General features: G+C 41.5%; 1 protein-coding gene across 1 annotated transcript in view; it reads right to left on the minus strand.

Moving 5' to 3' along the window:
- The window catches only part of LOC126473743 (UDP-glycosyltransferase UGT5-like), a 65653-nt gene that overhangs the window by 10923 nt on the left and 34999 nt on the right, over window positions 1-19731 (minus strand). The window contains exons 3-4 of the mRNA XM_050100991.1: window positions 19427-19608; window positions 18868-19327 (exon numbers count right to left, since the gene is read on the minus strand). Of these exons, the coding sequence (XP_049956948.1) occupies window positions 18868-19327; window positions 19427-19608 (642 nt within the window). The remainder of the gene's footprint in view (window positions 1-18867; window positions 19328-19426; window positions 19609-19731) is intronic.

The following is a 19731-nucleotide window of genomic DNA, read 5'->3' on the forward strand; positions in this document are numbered from 1 at the left end:
TTGCCAATATATTGTCAAGTACATCATGTACGATATTCTCCATAGCTGTTGTAATGCCTCCAAATATGGAATGGGAAACTTTTCTGGCAAACAGTTCTGTCTGCCAGAATCGTTCATTGTTCATTGGATATTCGGCAATGAGGCTTTCTATCATCTTCAGGTGACTGCTTAGGATGTGCTGGTGCACTGGGGCCTTTTATGGTGTGTTCGTAACTGGGGAATCTCCCTGCGAAAACACAGCACAGAATCATTGACTAGACTCAGCAGAACGCTAGCGAAGTGTCTGAGTTTATCTGTTATTTTTAGCTATCGCAAGGAGTAGCGTAATCAATGTAACGAGTTTCACATAAATAAGCAAAACGACCCATTATTATTCGATTTCACGATTCACAGTTAATTACTGGATAAAGCAGAGTTGTATATCTATTAAATTTCCAGTACATAGATCAAGTTTCTGCCGCTAGTTGGCGCCATAGATTGGTTGTAGGGGGAAATTAAAAAATACGAGATGGAGGCTGGTCGGAAATTCAAAATGGGCCAATTGTCTTACGTATAAAATGGCAGGACATTCAAAAGTTGGCGGGAAATAAAAATAGGCTAATTTCCTATGTTTAAGGTGGCAAGAAGTTTAAAAGTTGGCGTGAAATTTAAAAATCAAGGTGGTAGGAATTGCTAAATTTAAAAAAAATGCCAGAAACGAAAAAAAAAATCGAGGATGGCAGCGGTCGGAATTTTAAAAGAGAGGTAGGGGAGTGGTGGTGGTGAAGACTAAGGATGATGAGAGATGGTAACGAGTCAGGGTTGTCAGTGGGGGACAAGGACAGAGGAGTAGCTGGAATTAGGATTAATCAATTTAAGAAGAAAACGGAGTGGAGGTGGCAGGGAAGGGCAAAAGGAGGTGATGTGGTGTGGAGAGAGGATGAGGAGGGAGCACTTTGGGTGACGGTGGATAGAGTGGGGTGGACACAGAGCTGGCAGGTGGCTATATGTCTATATGTTAGCGCAGAGTTTGTGGTCTGGGAGAGGGAGAGGATTCAAATTTCTTTGGGAGAGGACATGAAGGGTGTGCAGGTGAAGGGTAGGTAGGATGTGTAGACAGAGGTGCGGCAGTACACTAGGATTGAAAAGGAGTAGGGCACAATATAATTCTTGGAGTCAAATTTACAGGTGGTGTAGGTTATTTGGAGGTACTCAAAGTGAGTGATTGGGGGGGGGGGGGGGGGGGGAGTTGTAGAATCGCTAAAGGATCCTTGTGGGGAAGGGTAAACAGATGTGGAAAGCAAGGTAGAAAGCATGGCGTTCAAGGATCTGGAGGGACTTATAGAACTTGGGTTGGGTGAATATCTACGCAAAATTTGCAAAGGAAAGAATGGGGGAGATCAGGGATATGTATGTGTAAAGAACAGTGGAGGGGTGAAGTCCCATGTTCTGCCGGTTAGTCCATTGTGGGCTTTCCATTGGAAGGTTAGTAGGTGAGATTTCCGAGTTAGTGGTTAGTCGAAGGTTAGTCCAAGGTATTTTAGTGTGAAACTTCCTGGCAGATTAAAACTGTGTGCCCGACCGAGACTCGAACTCGGGCACACAGTTTTAATCTGCCAGCAAGTTTCATATCAGCGCACACTCCGCTGCAGAGTGAAAATCTCATTCTGGTATTTTAGTGTGTTTGTTTGCTGGATGGGATAATCATAAACAGTGAAGTAGAAGTCCTGGAGAAAAAAGGTGTGGATGACGTGTCCTCTGATGGATGAGAATTAGGAGGGATTGTTGGGATTTCTGAAGCATAGCACAGAGAGCGAAGAAAGCAGTGTCATTAAGATACTGAAGGAGTTGGATGGGGGGAGGTGGATTGGCAATATCAACAGTGTGTAAGACGTAAAGAAGAGGGGAGAGAATAAAACCTTGGGAGACTCCTGCAGCGGGGTGGAAGATACAGGAATTGGTATTGTTAACAATGACATAGGATGGGTGATTGGAGAGGAAGGCTGCAATAAGACAGACATAGTTGACTGGAAGTGCATTAATCTGGAATTTGAAAAGGAGGCAGTAATGCCATATACGGTTATATGCTTTCTCTAGGTCAAGGCAAACAATGAGGACGGATTTGCAGTTGTTGAGATGTTGGAGTAGGAGATGGGTGAGGTTCAGGAGTTGATAACGAGCAGAGAAGGAACGATCGAATCTGTGAATTTCATTGGAAGCTACATATCATTCGTTATGGAATATTAAAATGTATTTAAAACGTACTCTCCATAAAAAGTTAAAAAGAAACGTTTGCTTTTGCAACGTAGTTAAAGAATTAGTATTACACAGTTGTCGACATAAGTTTTTCTTTACATAATATTCTGCAAAGCATCAAAACTGAGAAATAATATTAGTGGTGATTTATGTCCCCTGCTGCCTGTCTTGGCCAACAGGTGGCTACACTGGCGAAACATTCACAGTCCAATTGCTGTACCATAGTGCGAGGCATAGCACAGGCTCAAATTAATTTTTAACACATCTATGTTGCTGAATAAAACTTAATATAAAAAGATTTTACTACCTAGACCGCAGTTTACACTGTACAATCAAAACCTGATGACTACTTTCGTTTGCATGCACCGACCATAGTCAAACGAATTGAAAATGCATTGGAAGATCTCACCGTTAACAACAGTCAAGTAATGACATGCTGTCATCTTAATAGGGCAACAAGACTGGGACAATAGGCTGTTAAAAGAATCAGTGCGAGCCAGGTTGTAAACCATAATCTCGCAAACTGCAGGTAAGAAAGTTGCCGTTTTCCTTCTTTATTACTTGCATCTTGCGAGATTATGGTTGACTAATTGGCTTGCTCACGATGATGCTTTTAACAGCATACTGTCCTAGTCTTGTTGACCTATAACACGAATGCATGTCACTGCATGACTGTTGCAAACGATGGTGCTTTTCAGGGCATATTCAACTCGTTTTTACTATTTGAACGAACTGAAGATGGTTGTTGAACGCAGGTGAAACTAGTCACCACGTTTTAATCGTATAATGTAAATTGCGGTCTACGCAGTAAAAGATTTTTATATTATTTTTTTATTCAGTGAAGTATGTTAAGACCGCTGTCTCCTTCCTGACAATGTCAGGTTTCGGTACCGTCTATATTGTTTGTCAAATGTCACAATATTCTAAATTATCTGCAAAAAAAAAAGCATCGGCAATTCAAAAAAACTGCCATTTTTATATCGAATATCACAGTGTTTACATCAAGTACCATGATGATATTTTACACACACATTCGTCAAACTGGTGCCTGAAACATGACTGTGTAATATCTAAATTAAGTGTCTCAGTGCTGTTTTCACTCCTAAAAACAACAGGTCACTGACATTCCAAATTAGACGCAGAAGATCGAAACCAACATAACCAATCTTGTAACTCCTGAAAATACGTTGGGTAAAATATTAAGCAAGAACCCAAAAACATCACTGTCGACTCTGAAGTTGTCTCAGTGTTATTTGAATGCCTAAACACATGTGGTTTAAGAAAAACCGGAGAAATGTGAGGATTCCATATAAACTGAATTATGTATATAGATGGCTCATCCATAGGTTTTCAAGAGTGAATTTGTATCAAAATATGTTACATAAATGACCTATCTTTTGATTGCAGTAACTTTGTAGCTGTAACCTTTTACGCCTCCAAGAGACTGCACACCTTAAAAAAATTCCAATTTGATACCTCTGTCTGTTCATGAGAGAAAGACGTCTTGACTAGTGGACAGACAGACAGACAGATGGACAACAAAGTGCTCCTATAAGGGTTCCGTTTTTACCTGTTGAGATACAAAACTTTAAAAAAGAAAACAGGCCTTTGATATTCAAAGTTAGGCCTAAAAGATTGAAACTTACCTAACCAGGATAAAATACTAAGCAAGCACACAAACAAATAGCGTAAAACTCTCAAATAAAATATTTAAGAGCTGTAACCATATTTTAATAACTTGAAGGGTCTTCAGTCTGATACTATGCACCGTCATCACCTAACATTTTTTTTCCAGTAAAGTTTCGGGCGAAGAAAATATGTCACTACAAAATATAATTAATGATATTGATTGGAGAGTATTACAAATGATTGAACCTAGTTGCAAGTAATAGCTGAAATCGGAACCATAACTGTCTAAAACTAATCAACTATGCCAACATCTAATAAAAATATCACAGAACCAACATGTACACAAACCCCATTCTAGGAAGGAAAGAAGAGGACGTTTTTCTTAAATAAAAAAAATCCTATTTTTACTCTCCACGTAATGGTGTGGTAATGGTAATTATGGTCAGATATTTCCACATCTGCCTCTTCTACTGTACTTCCTCATCACTAATATTCATTACACATACCTACACATGACATCAGATACAATATTTCCTTTTATACCTCATCATCATAAGCTCTGTGAGTTATTCCCCACAGCAAATTTTCTCTCTCTGTAATCCTCACTTTAAACAGGAAACAACATTACAGTATATATTACAGATGGAATACAGTTTTGCACTGCATAACATCAGAACATTTTCTACTGTGCTAGTGGTGGGCATTCTGATTGTATTGCTATGCCTTAAGTCGTGTGGTGAACTGGTTTTTGCGATACTGACGTTGTTTACTTCGCAACTTCTTAGTGTACTTTAGGCATGAATTAGATCTGCAGTACTGCTCAAGATCAGGGGTGGCTAAGAATTCGGTTCATGAACCGTGCCCTGGCACAAGTGCTATAGCTCTAAGCCTGGCTGGCACATCCCCCCCCTCCCCCCTCCACCGCCACACCAAGGTGTCTGAGCTGCATACGACTTGGTCATCATACACTACTGGCCATTTAAATTGCTACGCCACGAAGATGACGTGCTACAGACGCGAAATTTAACCCACAGGAAGAAGATGCTGTGATATGCAAATGATTAGCTTTTCAGAGCATTCACACAAGGCTGGCGCCGGTGGCGACACCTACAACGTGCTGACATAAGAAAAGTTTCCAACCGATTTCTCATACACAAACAGCAGTTGACCGGCGTTGCCTGGTGAAACGTTGTTGTGATGCCTCAGGTAAGGAGGAGAAATGCGTAACTATCACGTTTCCGACTTTGATAAACGTCGGATTGTAGCCTATCGCGATTGCGGTTTATCGTATCGCGACATTGTTGCTCGCGTTGGTCGAGATCCAATGACTGTTAGCAGAATATGAAATCAGTGGGCTCAGGAGGGTAATATGGAACGTCGTGTTGGATCCCAACGGCCTTGTATCACTAGCAGTCGAGATGACAGGCATCTTATCCGCATGGCTGTAACGGATCGTGCAGCCACGTCTCGATCCCTGAGTCAACAGATGGGGATGTTTGCAAGACAACAACCATCTGCACGATCAGTTCGACGACGATTGCAGCAGCGTGGACTATCAGCTCGGAGACCATGGCTGCGGTTACCCTTGACGCTGCATCACAGACAGATGCGCCTGCGATGGTGTACTCAACGACGAACCTGGGTGCACGAATGGCAAAACGTCATTTTTTTGGATGAATCCAGGTTCTGTTTACAGCATCATGATGATCGCATCCGTGTTTAGCGACATCGCGGTGGACGCACATTGGAAGCGTGTATTCGTCATCGCCATTCTGGCATATCACCCGGCGTGGTGGTATGGGTTGCCATTGGTTACACGTCTCGGTCACCTCTTGTTCCCATTGACGGAACCTTGAACGGTGGACGTTACAATTCAGATGTGTTACGACCCGTGGCTCTACCCTTCATTCGCTCCCTGCGAAACCCTACATTTCAGGAGGATAATGCAGAACCTCGTGTTGCAGGTCCTGTACGGGCCTTTCTGGATACAGAAAATGTTCGACTGCTGCCGTGGCCAGCACATTCTCCAGATCTCTCACCAATTGAAAACGTCTGGTCGATGGTAGCCGAGCAACTGGCTCGTTACAATACGCCAGTCACTAATCTTGATGAACTGTGGTATCGTGTTGAAGATGCATGGGCAGCTGTACCTGTACACGCCATCCAAGCTCTGTTTGACTTAATGCCCAGGCGTATCAAGGCCGTTATTACGGCCATAGGTGGTTGTTCTGGGTACTGATTTCTCAGGATCTATGCACCCAAATTGCGTGAAAATGTAATCACATGTCAGTTCTGGTATAATATATTTGTCCAATGAATACCCGTTTATCATCTGCATTTCTTCTTGGTGTAGCAATTTTAATGGCCATTAGTGTACTCTGCTGGACCATCTTTTACAACTGCACATGCACAGGGGCGCTTTCAACTGAAACTACCCATGGACTCGAAAATAGATGTAAGATTGATTGGCAGTGTTCTCAAATCGTTATGGAAACTATCCTTGTAAATCTTTCAAGGGCACAGTAAATTCTTCAAACCTCACGTGTTCTTTACACATCAGTGAGCTCAGAGAAATGGATTGTGTTGTCAGAATGTGTCCCTTCTACAATGCAATTTTCTTTTTAAATGTATCGCCATCAGATCAGAAAGAAGTTGGTTCTCACAGTGCAGTGTCACACTGTGCGCTATGTGTAGTCAAGTCCACCTAAAATGCGAGGCCTGCACCTCTTTACGTTCATAAATTCAACAACAGCAAGTATTAAGTCGAAAACATGTCCCTTGACTTGACCAACGTGCTTCACAGGAATATATAAACTCTCCATACTCTTCGTTCAGTTCCATCGAAGACTGTTGCAGCTTACAGTGGAATAATGCGTGTGACTTCAGAAATTTTACTATTCATTCCAACAATTTCTTCACGTGCTAGATGCCTGCAAATTTAGCACAGAGCGTTTCCTGGTGCACAGACAATGACTTCCATCTATGGATAGTTGTAATTTTTTGCTCTTTCATTGCCTACAAAATCTTTACACTTTTTCTGCATGGTACTATAACATCGATTCATAGCTGCAAAATACTAACTCGAATTCTTTACAGACGAATGGAAAAGCTGGTAGAGCCGACCTCGGGGAATATCAGTTTGGATTCCGTAGAAATGTTGGAACACGTGAGGCAATACTGACCCTACGGCTTATCTTAGAAGTTAGATTAAGAAAAGGCAAACCTACGTTTCTAGCATTTGTTGACTTAGAGAAAGCTTTTGACAATGTTGACTGGAATACTCTCTTTCAAATTTTGAAGGTGGCAGGGTAAAATACAGGGAGCGAAAGGCTATTTACAATTTGTACAGAAACTAGATGGCAGTTATAATAGTCGAGGGACATGAAAGGGAAGCAGTGGTTGGGAAGGGAGTGAGACAGGGTTGTAGCCTCCCCCCGATGTTATTCAATCTGTATATTGAGCAAGTAGTAAAGGAAACAAAAGAAAAATTCGGAGTAGTTATTAAAATCCATGGAGAAGAAATAAAAACTTTAAGGTTCGCCGATGACAATGTAATTCTGTCAGAGACAGCAAAGGACTTGGAAGAGCAGTTGAACGGAATGGACAGTGTCTTGAAAGGAGGATATAAGATGAACATCAACAAAAGCAAAACGAGAATAATGGAACGTAGTCGAGTTAACTCGGGTCATGCTGAGGGAATTAGATTAGGAAATGAGACACTTAAAGTAGTAAAGGAGTTTTGCTATTTGGGAAGAAAAATAACTGATGATGGTCGAAGGATGTAAAATGTAGACTAGCAATGGCAAGGAAAGTGTTTCTGTAGAAGAGAAATTTGTTAACACCGAGTATAGATTTAAGTGTCAGGAAGTCGTTTCTCAAAGTATTTGTATGGAGTGTAGCCATGTATGGAATGAAACACGGGCGATAAATAGTTTCGACAAGAAGAGAATAGAAGCTTTCTAAATGTGGTGCTACAGAAGAATGCTGAAGATTAGATGGGTAGATCACTTAACTAATGAGGAGGTATTGAATAGAATTGGGGAGGAGTTTGTGGCACAACTTAACTAGAAGAAGGGATCGGTTGGTAGGACATCAAGAGATGAATACACTAAGCAGATTCAGAAGGATGTAGGTTGCAGTACGTACTGGTAGATGAAGCAGCTTGCACAGGATAGAGTAGCGTGGGGAGCTGCAGTCTCAGGACTGAAGACCACAAGAACAACAACAGCAAATTTGCAATATTCGTCGCTTATGCGACTACATGGTAAGTACTGAGCATTATCGTCCCTCTCTTCTGTCATTCCCAGGCTTGTGACGATAGATCGCTAGATTGCCTGCTTTTGAGCAGTCACTGGATCTTTGAACGTCCTTCATACCGTGAACGAATAGTAAAGGGTAAACACTGCTGACACCACGACTCTGCCGAAATGAAGAGAGTTGCGCCGACCGAAAACTGCCACATAGCAATACTCCGTGAAATGTCGCCTTGTTCCGAGTACTTCCGAGAAAGATCGAGGCAAAGCCGAGGCAGGCCGGACTTTGGGCCGCCAGCTGCCTGCACACATGAAGTCCCGCAGGCCGTGGCCAAGCCTTCTCTAGATTAATTTAATGTTGTCAATAAGGAAGCTCCATGCATTTTAATAACTTACACAGACAACTTAAATTTGGAAATATTTATGTACGAGTAATATTACTCATTAGGAATTTGAGGTAACGGTTGTTATGTCTTGTCAGTAATAATTGATAGCATTCAACCGTATTTTTGTTTTACACTCAATGAAATAACACGTTTCGAGAGACAGTGCTCTCTTCATCAGATTGTATAACTTATAACTTTAAAATCTGAAAAGCTTACGAGCGCAGTAGCGGCGTTCATAAAATAAAATTAAAGCACGTTGGACTAAAAACACATTGAATTACAAGTCTCTTTACATTAAAATCGGCCGTCCCATCTCACGCCGCACACTACACCAGGCTGAACTGCTGTGGGTTCCAATAGTATCAAGTTGATGCTGATACATAAGTACTGGTAGTCAGTGTGAAATCCTTACCAGGGAGGAGAAATAGAGAAGGGGAAAAAAAAACGGCAGCACGTTTCGCCACATACAAATGCGGATGCTGCAAGAGAAATGTGCAATGTGGAGAGGTTTACAGTTGAAATTTCCAAGGACGCATACATAACCTAAGGTGAGTCGATCCACATATTATGTACGTTAAAAAATGGCACTGATAGTGAAAACAGAGAAAATGTAGCTCATACAGATTTTTAAGGATAATCACACTACCCACTCTCTAATCGCGCTTGGGAGAGGATACGGAGTAAATGGTAAAGGAACCCAAGGGCCCCTCTGCCCCATGCCGTAAGGAGGCCTGCAGAGTGTTGAGGTGAACCAAGGTGTAACGATGCTGAGAGTGGGACGACGTTAACTTTGTCCTTGTCGACACCACACTGGAGGATACATAGACTGCTGCTATAAGTAGGGAGGCCTTGTGTACAAGACGGTGTATGTGGGTGATACAAAAATCAATCAATCGAGCGTCTTCTCTTCCTTGCTGTAACTTGTTCAGTTCACTAGTTGTTCGACATATTCTGGCTGTGTTGGGTTGATTTGGGGGGAAGAAACCAAACAACGAGGTCATCGGTCTCATCGGATTAGGGAAGGATGTCAAAGGAACCATCACGGCATTTGCCTGAAGCGATTTAGGGAAACCACGGAAAACCTAAATCAGGATGGCGGGAGGCGGGATTGAACCATCGTCCTCCCGAATGCGAGTCCAGTGTGCAAACCACGTCGCTCGGTCATATTCTGGCACCGTGTCTTCTGGTAATTCTTTCAGAGTGCAAAAATAGATCATGTCGTAAGCTACGGGATAATCGCAGTAGCCTCGATCGAACTCATGTTCTTTTGAAATGTTTTCACAAGTGGGATCATACTTGATCTCAATGGCAGCAGAGAATTTTTCTGAATGCTAAGTCGCAATTATGATATCTACTGAGATCCAGGGCGCTTCGTCAAATGATTAATTCCGGAAACATCTCATCCTGTTCGGTTACTGAAGAATTCCGATAAAACTGCTGCCTCTTCATCGACCGGTATTTATCCGTTGATTCGCTGCCGTCCATTTTTCTTTACTGTTGATGTTGGTAATTGCAGCTGTTAGTATCCATGCCAAAGAAATTCTTTGTGGGATCCTTTAGAAAACCTCACTCAGTATTTCGACAGTTCCTCTCCCTACAATTGGCACCTAGAGCAACTTTTCCGGCCGGCCGGTGTGGCCGTGCGGTTCCAGGCGCTTCAGTCTGGAACCGCGTGACCGCTACGGTCGCAGGTTCGAATCCTGCCTCGGGCATGGATGTGAGTGATGTCCTTAGGTTAGTTTGGTTTAAGTAGTTCTAAGTTCTAGGGGACTGATGACCTTAGAAGTTAAGTCCCATAGTGCTCAGAGCCAGCCAACTTTTCCGTTCATATTCTATACACTCTGTCTAGGCACCGTTCTGGTAATCGTCTTAGTGACACACTGTCTCTCCGGCTACATACACATTTCTCGGTAGGCGGCATACGCAGTCAAATGAGAACGTTCTAAATACAAAATAACGAAAATACTGAGTTTCTGCCTTTCTTGAAATGAAACCCATTGTAACAGCGTAATAACACTGAAATGAAACGTGCAAAATGTTTATTAATTTGGTGCCATTTAATACGAAACCGATGTTAAAATTTTCTATATTACTCTGCAGATTTTCGTCACACTATCTGTAGCGTTGTGGCCAAATAAGTGCTTCCAGTACTTAGAATGTCGTAATGAGGTGATAGTGTTTCGACGCTTTTGTAGCACATTCGAGAGAGCTGCGTTGTGATGGACTTCTGGCTGGCAATTTACTTTTAACAAACGCGTATGACGTTGTCTTGTAAGTCTACTGATAATGCAGTAACTTCTTCTACACTACTAAACTCCTGTTTCCTTAAAGAATCGAATCCCCTCGTATAAAGTAGCTTCAAACGTCTGATTTCTTTACAAATAAGTTAATGTTAAATATTTCACGCTAAAAATGTAAGCGAAGAAAAGTTTACAAAAGTTTGGAAATTATGTTTGAATTTTGTAGAAAATCGCTAAAGTGTTCTCATTATGAAATACTGAATGTGTATAGTGTGGGTAATTTTCTTTACACTTTAAACCCCTGATTCTCTGTAGAATCTAACTCTCGTGTATAAAACGTCTTCTAACGTGCATGTGAACGAGAAAAAGTTAAGAAAAGGTTTGAAATTATAAGTATCTTGGAAGTCACTAGGAGCTTGTCAAACGCTGGAAAAATATATATAGTTTGGTAATTTGTGCTCCACTTTAAAAAGCTGATCTTCAATCATCTCAGTGTTTACGGTGGCGTATCTCCTGAACCATGTGTTGTAGAAATGCATTAATATTGCATGTACATTCCGTGGTGTATGTGGATACCGTGTGCATCGTCTGTTGCAAAGAGAGTAGTAAAGAAGTAATAAAATTAAAACGTTATGCAGGATGCTGTAGTTTTACTGCAGTAGCAGCGAAAATTTGGTAAGAGATAAACTGATTTTCTTTCATTTTGTGAGGGGGCTGTCACCTAAGAGGTGCTGAAGGGGTTGCCTGCCCTCAGGCGTTAGAGCAGCCGAAAGGCGCACCTCAGACGAATGACTGTCGAAGTCTACGACAGGTACATTGTAAAGTGCACAACAAAGTTGCGTGGGTGTCACCTAAGGTGTTGTCGAACTGGGGGCTTTTGCAGGGGCGCTGAACCGTTTTATTCTCGCACAGGTCAATGTTGCACCCGTCCATGATCACACCACACAACAGCGAGAAACAGGACTGAGGAAGCATAAACATCCTTTGCTGATTAGGAACGCATCCAAGTTTCGTCGAATGGTTTGGAACGGTTCCTAGTGAGTCAACTTCGTGTATCAGAGCAAAGATGGCACATCACTACACTCCAAACGGGTCAAAATATGTTCAGTGGAGTTACAACCCCACAATGTCAGTGTGATTGAATCGTCTGGAGCAGGTGGGATGTCAGCGGTGTCGAACGTGCTCAGGAATGTCGTCCTGTTTTTCACCACACTGTGAAATGTCGTTTTCGGCAGCGAAACGTGTAGGAGTCAACGAGACAAGTGAATGGGTTGCTCCAAGGACAGCCTTTATGCCACCTCCTGAGGCCTTTTCGTGTCCATTCTCAGTAACGGTGTGTCTGAAATGTTTTTCTAGGCCACCCATAAGAAACCCGCGCGATTTCAAAGATGTCCTCCATCGCAAAGGCATCAAAAGAAAGGTTGAAAGGTGGGTGAGAGGGGATGTGACGACCTTCCCAACGTGTGAAACGTCCATTGTAGCGTTGGGCAGAATTGTGGTGAAATTTGATGCCAGTGTGACATCATTAACCCTTCTTACACGTCACATGAACTTCTGAGCTGTGGCCTTCTTTTTTCGCTTGTATCCATAACTTGCTGTTTGAGGCGTCGCCAAGGCCTCGGTGACGTCACAGGGCGCCACGATTGTGCGCCATTACAGAGGAAGGCTGTAGGCACCTTTGAGCAGAATTTCAACCTTATGTGTCGCAATGGTAGAAAATTACGTGCTTTCAAAAAAGTGATACCTTTTCTGCATATTGTGAACTGGGTAATTTACATGTGGTGAGTTACGCTGCCCCAAATGTATACACAGTTTGTAACTCTTATACTTGCCATACTCTGTTAAATCTTTAACATAAGATTATATCTCTTAACTAGTAGATTATGACAATTCTGTTAGGCGGCCTCTTCCTAAACACTTCTGAACACCTCCCGAATTTTCCATTAGAGAACAACTACTGATCCCTGACTACAAACTTTCTAAACACGCACCCTCAGACCACCTCCTCCCTAAAGGGCACAGTTCGCCTCCTACGCCCTACCAGGACAACCGTCCGACTCCACCATTTCCTGAGCTGCCAACAGTTACACGAAATTATTTTTACACGCAGGCCTTTAGGCTAATCAGCCACCAGACAAATAGGCAAGTAGACACTTTTACTAGCCAGTCCCTGTTGAGGCTCAGGGTACTTCTGCAAAGTGCTCCTGCCTGCCGATACTTTCAGTAGTCTGGCTAGGTGGGCGTTCCGGCTGTCGTGTTTCCGACCTTTATTTTTAGGAGCCGCAGCTACCGTAGGACTTCCGAGCAACCAGTTTTGTATCGTGCGTTTTCCGATTAGAATCTCCCTCACTGCTGGTTTACGCCAGTCGTTCACCAGCAGCGGATAAAAGTTTAGATTTCTTCGCAAATATGCGAAATCATGAGAACTCAAAGACTGAATTGTGTAAAGCAAGAAGGAAAGCTACTACAACGACCCAGATCTCTGGTACTAGTTCTGAGATTAAAAGAGCGCAGACATTTTGAAACAGATTGAAGATAACAGTTTTTTCAAAACTGACTTTGGGTCTGCTCGTGACAAAATACTCCTGGCGAAGAAGCGGAGAAAATCTCGTGTGAATATGGAATTGTTCTTATGGATAGAGCATTTGACAGTTGTTCGAAACGGCTCAAACAACCGTACACCACATACGTTGACATCGGAAGTACAGAGAAAGAGAAGATTTCCTGGACTTTTTCTGAACTGAAAATCGAGATGCCTGGGTGGTCACCGAAAACTGGCTACAATTAAAAGTATAAAAGCTGTGTTCACCGAAACATCTCTTTGTGGTTGGACTTTCGCTTCAGCAAATATCTGTGGAAGGAAATACAAAAATGGGAATTAACGTAGGAATACGGGGATAGAGAAGACGTCAGGCAGTTCTACCGCCTGTCTGCTGCAGTGACAGACACATCCTCCACCAAACAGTGATGATGGTTGGTTGGTTGATTCGGGGGAGGGGACCAATCAGCGAGGTCATCGGCCCCATCGGATTAGGTAAGGATGAGGAAAGAAATCGATCGCTCTCTTTCAAAGGAACCATCCCGACATTTGCCTGAAGCGATTTAAGGAAATCACAGAAACCCTAAATTACAGTGATGATGAAGCGTCGGCGGTGATAACGGAGGATATCTTAGTACCGACTGAAACGGAAGGAAAATCTTTGTATGCCGATTGAAATGTGCAAAGTTTTTAACCAATGCTGTAGAAGGCTGACAAAGGAGACTATACTATTCAATAAAAATTTTCTGAATTTGTGTCCTCATTGTCAATATATAAAATTACCGACGTTTCTGTCCCTGTTGCAAGTGACCTTCTTCAGGGTGTTTTTGTTTACTGTGGGTCACTTGAAACAGGGACCGAAACGTCGGTAGTTTTGTATATTGACAATGTGATCACAAACCCAGAAAAATATTATTGAATGTGACAATGGCTGAGGAAGCCTACGTATATATGAGACTAAACTACTCAGTAAATAAAAAACATCCATACAAAATACTTTCTGATACGCTAACGAATGAAGCAGTAAATGCTACATTTGAGATTAAAAAAGATTCTATTGGTATGCCTCATCAAAAAAAGCGCACACAGATCTCGACAAATTGTTAAAGCACCTAAGAAGAGTATATAACAACTCGAGAGATTTCAGATAATGTTCAAAATCTCTCGCTTCCTTACAAAAAGCTGAGTGAAAAAAATTCATCAAATAAGATGTTTAATAATTTGATGCATTAATGTTATAGAAATAAAAGAAAAAATAAAATAGCTAGTCCTAAGCCTGGATGAACTGTGAAGGATTGTTGTTATTACAAAATGGTCGATAAAGCCTCCACCATGATGCGATTTCTTTTGACGCTCGGAAGACCACGCGGAGACGCCGCGTTAGCGTTACGGGTCGCAAAGCCTACGTTCGGAAAGCCCACGACACAAATAGTCTGTTGCCAAAGGGTGTTAAGAGACTCCAGCCATCCGGTGGAAACCATTCGCCTTTAAAAAACAGCCAGATCAAGATATATCACCTCACGCGATCTGTAGCTGTACCTTTTTTTTTAGATTGAAGTCAGCTGATAGGTATTCCTGCTTAAGAGAAGTCTCTCTAACAAAGAAACCACTTTCGACAAAGCTTAGGTATCCGATTAATGAGGGAATTAGTATATTTCATCAAAATATACAAGGTATTAGAGATAAAGTTAGTGAACTGCTTATAGATGTTGACTCTGAAATTATTGGTATATCTGAACACTTCTTAAATAAGGAGATAATTCAGAGGCTTTCTTTACCAGGATACAGGTTGACTGGCAGCTTTTCCAGGAGCTCTTTGCGGTGTGGGGGAGTAGCCATGTATGTGAAAAACGGCATCCCATTTGAGTCAATTGATGTTTCAAAGTACTGCACTGAAAAGGTGTTTGAATGTTGCGCAGGTGTGGTTAAATTTAGTGGAGCTAAACTTCTTACTGTTGTTATTTATAGATCCCCAGACTTCGATTTCACAACATTTTTGCTAAAGCTAGAGGAGGTTCTTGGTTCACTTTATGGGAAATACAAAAACTTAGTTGTATGTGGTGACTTTAATATTAATTGTATAAGTGATTGTGCAAGGAAAAGGATGCTGGTAGACCTCCTTAATTCATATAATCTTATGCAAACCGTATTCTTTCCAACGAGAGTGCAAGAACAACCATAGACAATATTTTTGTTCATTCCTCATTACTAGAAGGGCATTCTGTTAGCAAAAAGGTGAATGGCCTTTCAGATCATGATGCACAAATTTTAACTCTAAAAGATTTTTGTGCTGCAACACATGTTAATTATAGTTATCAACTTTTTAGGGAAGCTGATCCGGTTGCCGTAGAGACCTTTGTAAAAAATAGTTCAAATGGCTCTGAGCACTATGGGACTCAACTGCTGGGGTCATTAGTCCCCTAGAACTTAGAACTAGTTAAACCTAACTAACCTAAGGACATCACAAACATCCATGCCCGAGGCAGGATTCGAACCTGCGACCGTAGCGGTCTTGCGGTTCCAGACTGCAGCGCCTTTAACCGCACGGCCACTTCGGCCGGCTCAGAGACCTTTGTAAACCTTATCAAGGAACAAGAGTGGCAAGATGTTTATAGTGCAGATACAGTAGACGATAAATATAATGCTTTCCTCAAGACTTTTCTCATGCTCTTTGAAAGCTGCTTTCCGTTAAAGCGTTCAAACCAGGGTACTAGCACAAACAGGCAGCCTGGGTGGCTGACTAAAGGGATAAGAATATCTTGTAGAACAAAGTGGCAATTATATCAAAACGTTAGAAACAGTCACAATCTAAATGCAGCAGCCCATTACAAACAGTATTGTAAGGAGCTTAAAAAGCTATTAGGAAGGCAAAAAGTATGTGGTATGCAGATGGAATAGCTAAGTCTCAGGATAAAATTTAAACCATATGGTCAGTCGTAAAGGAAGTGGCTGGTCTGCAGAGACAGGTCGAGGATATAGAATCAGTGCGTAGTGGGAATGTCAGTGTTACTGTTAGTCGCATATATGTACAGTATTTAATAATCACTTTCTGAATATAGCAGGTGAACTAAATAGAAACCTAGTCCCAACAGGGAACCATATAGCGCTCGTAGAAAAAAGTGTTCCGAGACTGTTACCTGAAATGCTCCTCCATGATACTGACAAGAGGGAGATTGAGTTAATAATTAAATCACTAAAGACCAAGAACTCTCATGGATATGACTGGGTATCTAGCAGAATACTGAAGTATTGTTCCATGTATGTTAGCCCAGTACTTAGCCATATCTGTAACTTTTCCTTTAGGAGTGGTCGGTTTCCTGACCGATTAAAGTGCTCGGTAGTGAAGCCACTTTATAAAAAGGGAGACAGTGATAATGTTGACGATTATAGACCTATTTCTATGCCATCGGTGTTTGCTAAAGTTATCGAGAGGTTGTATATACAAGGTTACTGGAGCACTTAAATTCACATAATTTGCTGTCAAATGTACAGTTTGGTTTTAGAAATGGCTTAACAACTGAAAATGCTATAGTCTCTTTTCTCTGTGAGGTTTTGGACGGATTAAATAAAAGGTTGCGAACGCTAGGTGTTTTCTTTGATTTAACGAAGGCTTTTGACTGTGTTGACCACAAAATATTACTGCAGAAGTTGGACCATTATGGAGTAAGGGGATTAGCTTACGATTGGTTCGCCTCTTACTTTAAGAACAGAAAGCAGAAGGTAATTCTCCGCAATATTGAGAGTGGTAGTGATGTTCAGTCCCAATGGGGCACTGTTAAATGGGGCGTTCCCCAAGGGTCGGTGCTGGGGCCACTGCTGTTTCTTATTTATATAAATGATATGCCCTCTAGTATTACAGATGATTCAAAAATATTTCTGTTTGCTGATGACACCAGCTTGGTAGTGAAGGATCTTGTGTGTAATATTGAAATATTATCAAATAATGTCGTTCATGAAATAAGTTCGTGGCTTGTAGAAAATAATTTGATGCTAAATCACAGTAAGACTGAGTTTTACAGTTTCTAACTCACAATTCAACAAGAACCGATATTTTGATCAGACAGAATGGGCATATTATAAGCGAGACGGAACAGTTCAAGTTCCTAGGCGTTCGGATAGATAGTAAGCTGTTGTGGAAAGCCCATGTTCAGGATCTTGTTCAGAAACTAAATGCCGCTTTATTTACCATTAGAACAGTATCTGAAATAAGTGACATTTCAACACGAAAAGTAGTCTACTTCGCATATTTTCGTACGCTTATGTCATATGGTATTATTTTTTGGGGTACTTCTTCTGATTCAAAAAGGGTATTTTTGGCTCAAAAACGGGCTGTTCGAGCTATGTGTGGTGTAAGTTCGAAAACCTCTTGTCGACCCCTATTCAATAGTCTGGGAATTTTGACATTGCCCTCACAGTATATATTTTCTTTAATGTCGTTTGTTGTTAGCAATATTAGCTTATTCCCAAGAGTTAGCAGCTTTCACTCAGTTAATACTAGGCAGAAATCAAATCTGCATGTGGAATGCACTTCCTTGACTCTTGTGCAGAAAGGAGTGCAGTATTCTGCTGCGTCCATTTTCAATAAGCTACCACAAGAACTCAAAAATCTTAGCAGTAGCCCAAACACTTTTAAGCCTAAACTGAAGAGTTTTCTCATGGCTCACTCCTTCTATTCTGTCGAGGAGCTCCTGGAAGAGCTAAAAAATTAAAAAAATTCCAGTGTTACATTGTTGATTTTCTTTATTTAAACTTACGACTTGTCGCCTGAATATGTTTCTTATATTTCATTTTATCTGTTTTTACAATCTACAACTGAATATGTTTCCTATATTTCATTTTATCTGTTTCTACAATCGTGTTATAATTTCATGTATTGACTCGTTCCATAACCATGGAGACTTCTCCTTAATGTGGTCCCACGGAACAATAAATAAATAAATGTCTTCCGAATGAGGGGAACCTCGGCCTTTGGCTCCAGGCTGGAGGACAGTCACAACTCAGCAGACACCGGAAACGATATGCTACATAATGCATGATCCAATGTGCTGGTACGAGAAGCTGCAATATGAGGTGTAACTGAAAATGTATCAGGATTTCTTCTCTCAGAACCATGGTGAAGCGAGCGCGGGACAGGGTGAGAGGGTTCATCAGTGCTTTTCGTCTGATGGAGTAAATATACGGAAGCAAGTGGATTGCTGGCGTGGTGAGTGGTGCTTGATAAATGGTGACAAGGGTGACCGACCAAAAGGGACGCTCTTAGGGAATTTGATCCTTTTTTACCTATTTCCGTGATTTCTTGTAGAATGCATACCATATATCATTACCCAAAAACGAGAGCCGACCGATGAATTTAAGTTTCATCTCCGGGATTTGTGACCCAAAAAATCGTGAAGAAAACACATATCAGTCATGATAACACTCAGTTTTTCTAAATTCGAAGAATTGTGCACTGTGCAATCATCATGAAGACAGTCCTTTTGCGTGCATTGAATAAATACTCGCCGGAATCGTGCTTCTACAGTAATATTATATAATGTAAAACAACTGCCTTTAATGAATTAAATTACATTGGATGTACTACTTACCAGAGGAAGTGGCTTCCGCTGTTTCTCCAGATGCAGCCCCGTCAGCTCGATGATATTAGGCAGCAGGGGTCGCGGATAGTTCATACTGAAATGATTATTTACGATGAGGAGGCTGAAATTCCTTTCAGTTTCGTGCACAGACGGATGACCAGGACCAAAATACTTCGTTTGCATCTTCTCTTGAGTTGGAAGTATTTGACAGTTCCATGCGTAATGAAGGCGTATTATTATGTAGGCATTGTATAGTCTTTCCCAGAACGACATGTGGTCGGTGTGGCCCACCATGAAATCAGGGGAATAGGCGGGGTTGTTGGGATTCCCAAAAGATGACAGTACTGGAGATGGTGCGCTCAGAGATACGAAGCCTATCATTGGTGGGGATCCCAGTTGGTGAATCAGACCGTAGTAGCACTGGTACACCAACCTTTCCAGGATGACAACGTCGAAAGACGGCTGGGACCTGCAAAATAAAATTAAGAGTCACCGTCTTTCCAAACCTGCTTTTATTCTGAAATTATGAAATTGCTTACATTTAATGCCGTAGGAACATCATCCTTACCGAATGAAAGCCTGGACCTGTGGGGACTCTATCTGCATTTGACACATTTTTTCTCCTGCAACAGGCCACATTTTGATCATTTCGACTGGGCTGTCGTCTGACATTGACACATAGTCAAACGCTGACTTCACGTAGTCGTATGAGTTTGACAGGTCTATTTCTGTATAATTCTGGATATTTTTCTACGGAAAAAGGGAGAAAAAGAAAATACATATAAGACATATGTGTCTTGGGAATACATCTCATTGACTTATACTTGAGTGGGAAAACAATATTTGGTTTTAAAATTTATGTAGGAAACATAT

Source organism: Schistocerca serialis, chromosome 4 (assembly GCF_023864345.2).
Source record: "Schistocerca serialis cubense isolate TAMUIC-IGC-003099 chromosome 4, iqSchSeri2.2, whole genome shotgun sequence".
In the NCBI taxonomy this organism is placed as follows: Eukaryota; Metazoa; Arthropoda; class Insecta; order Orthoptera; family Acrididae; genus Schistocerca; species Schistocerca serialis.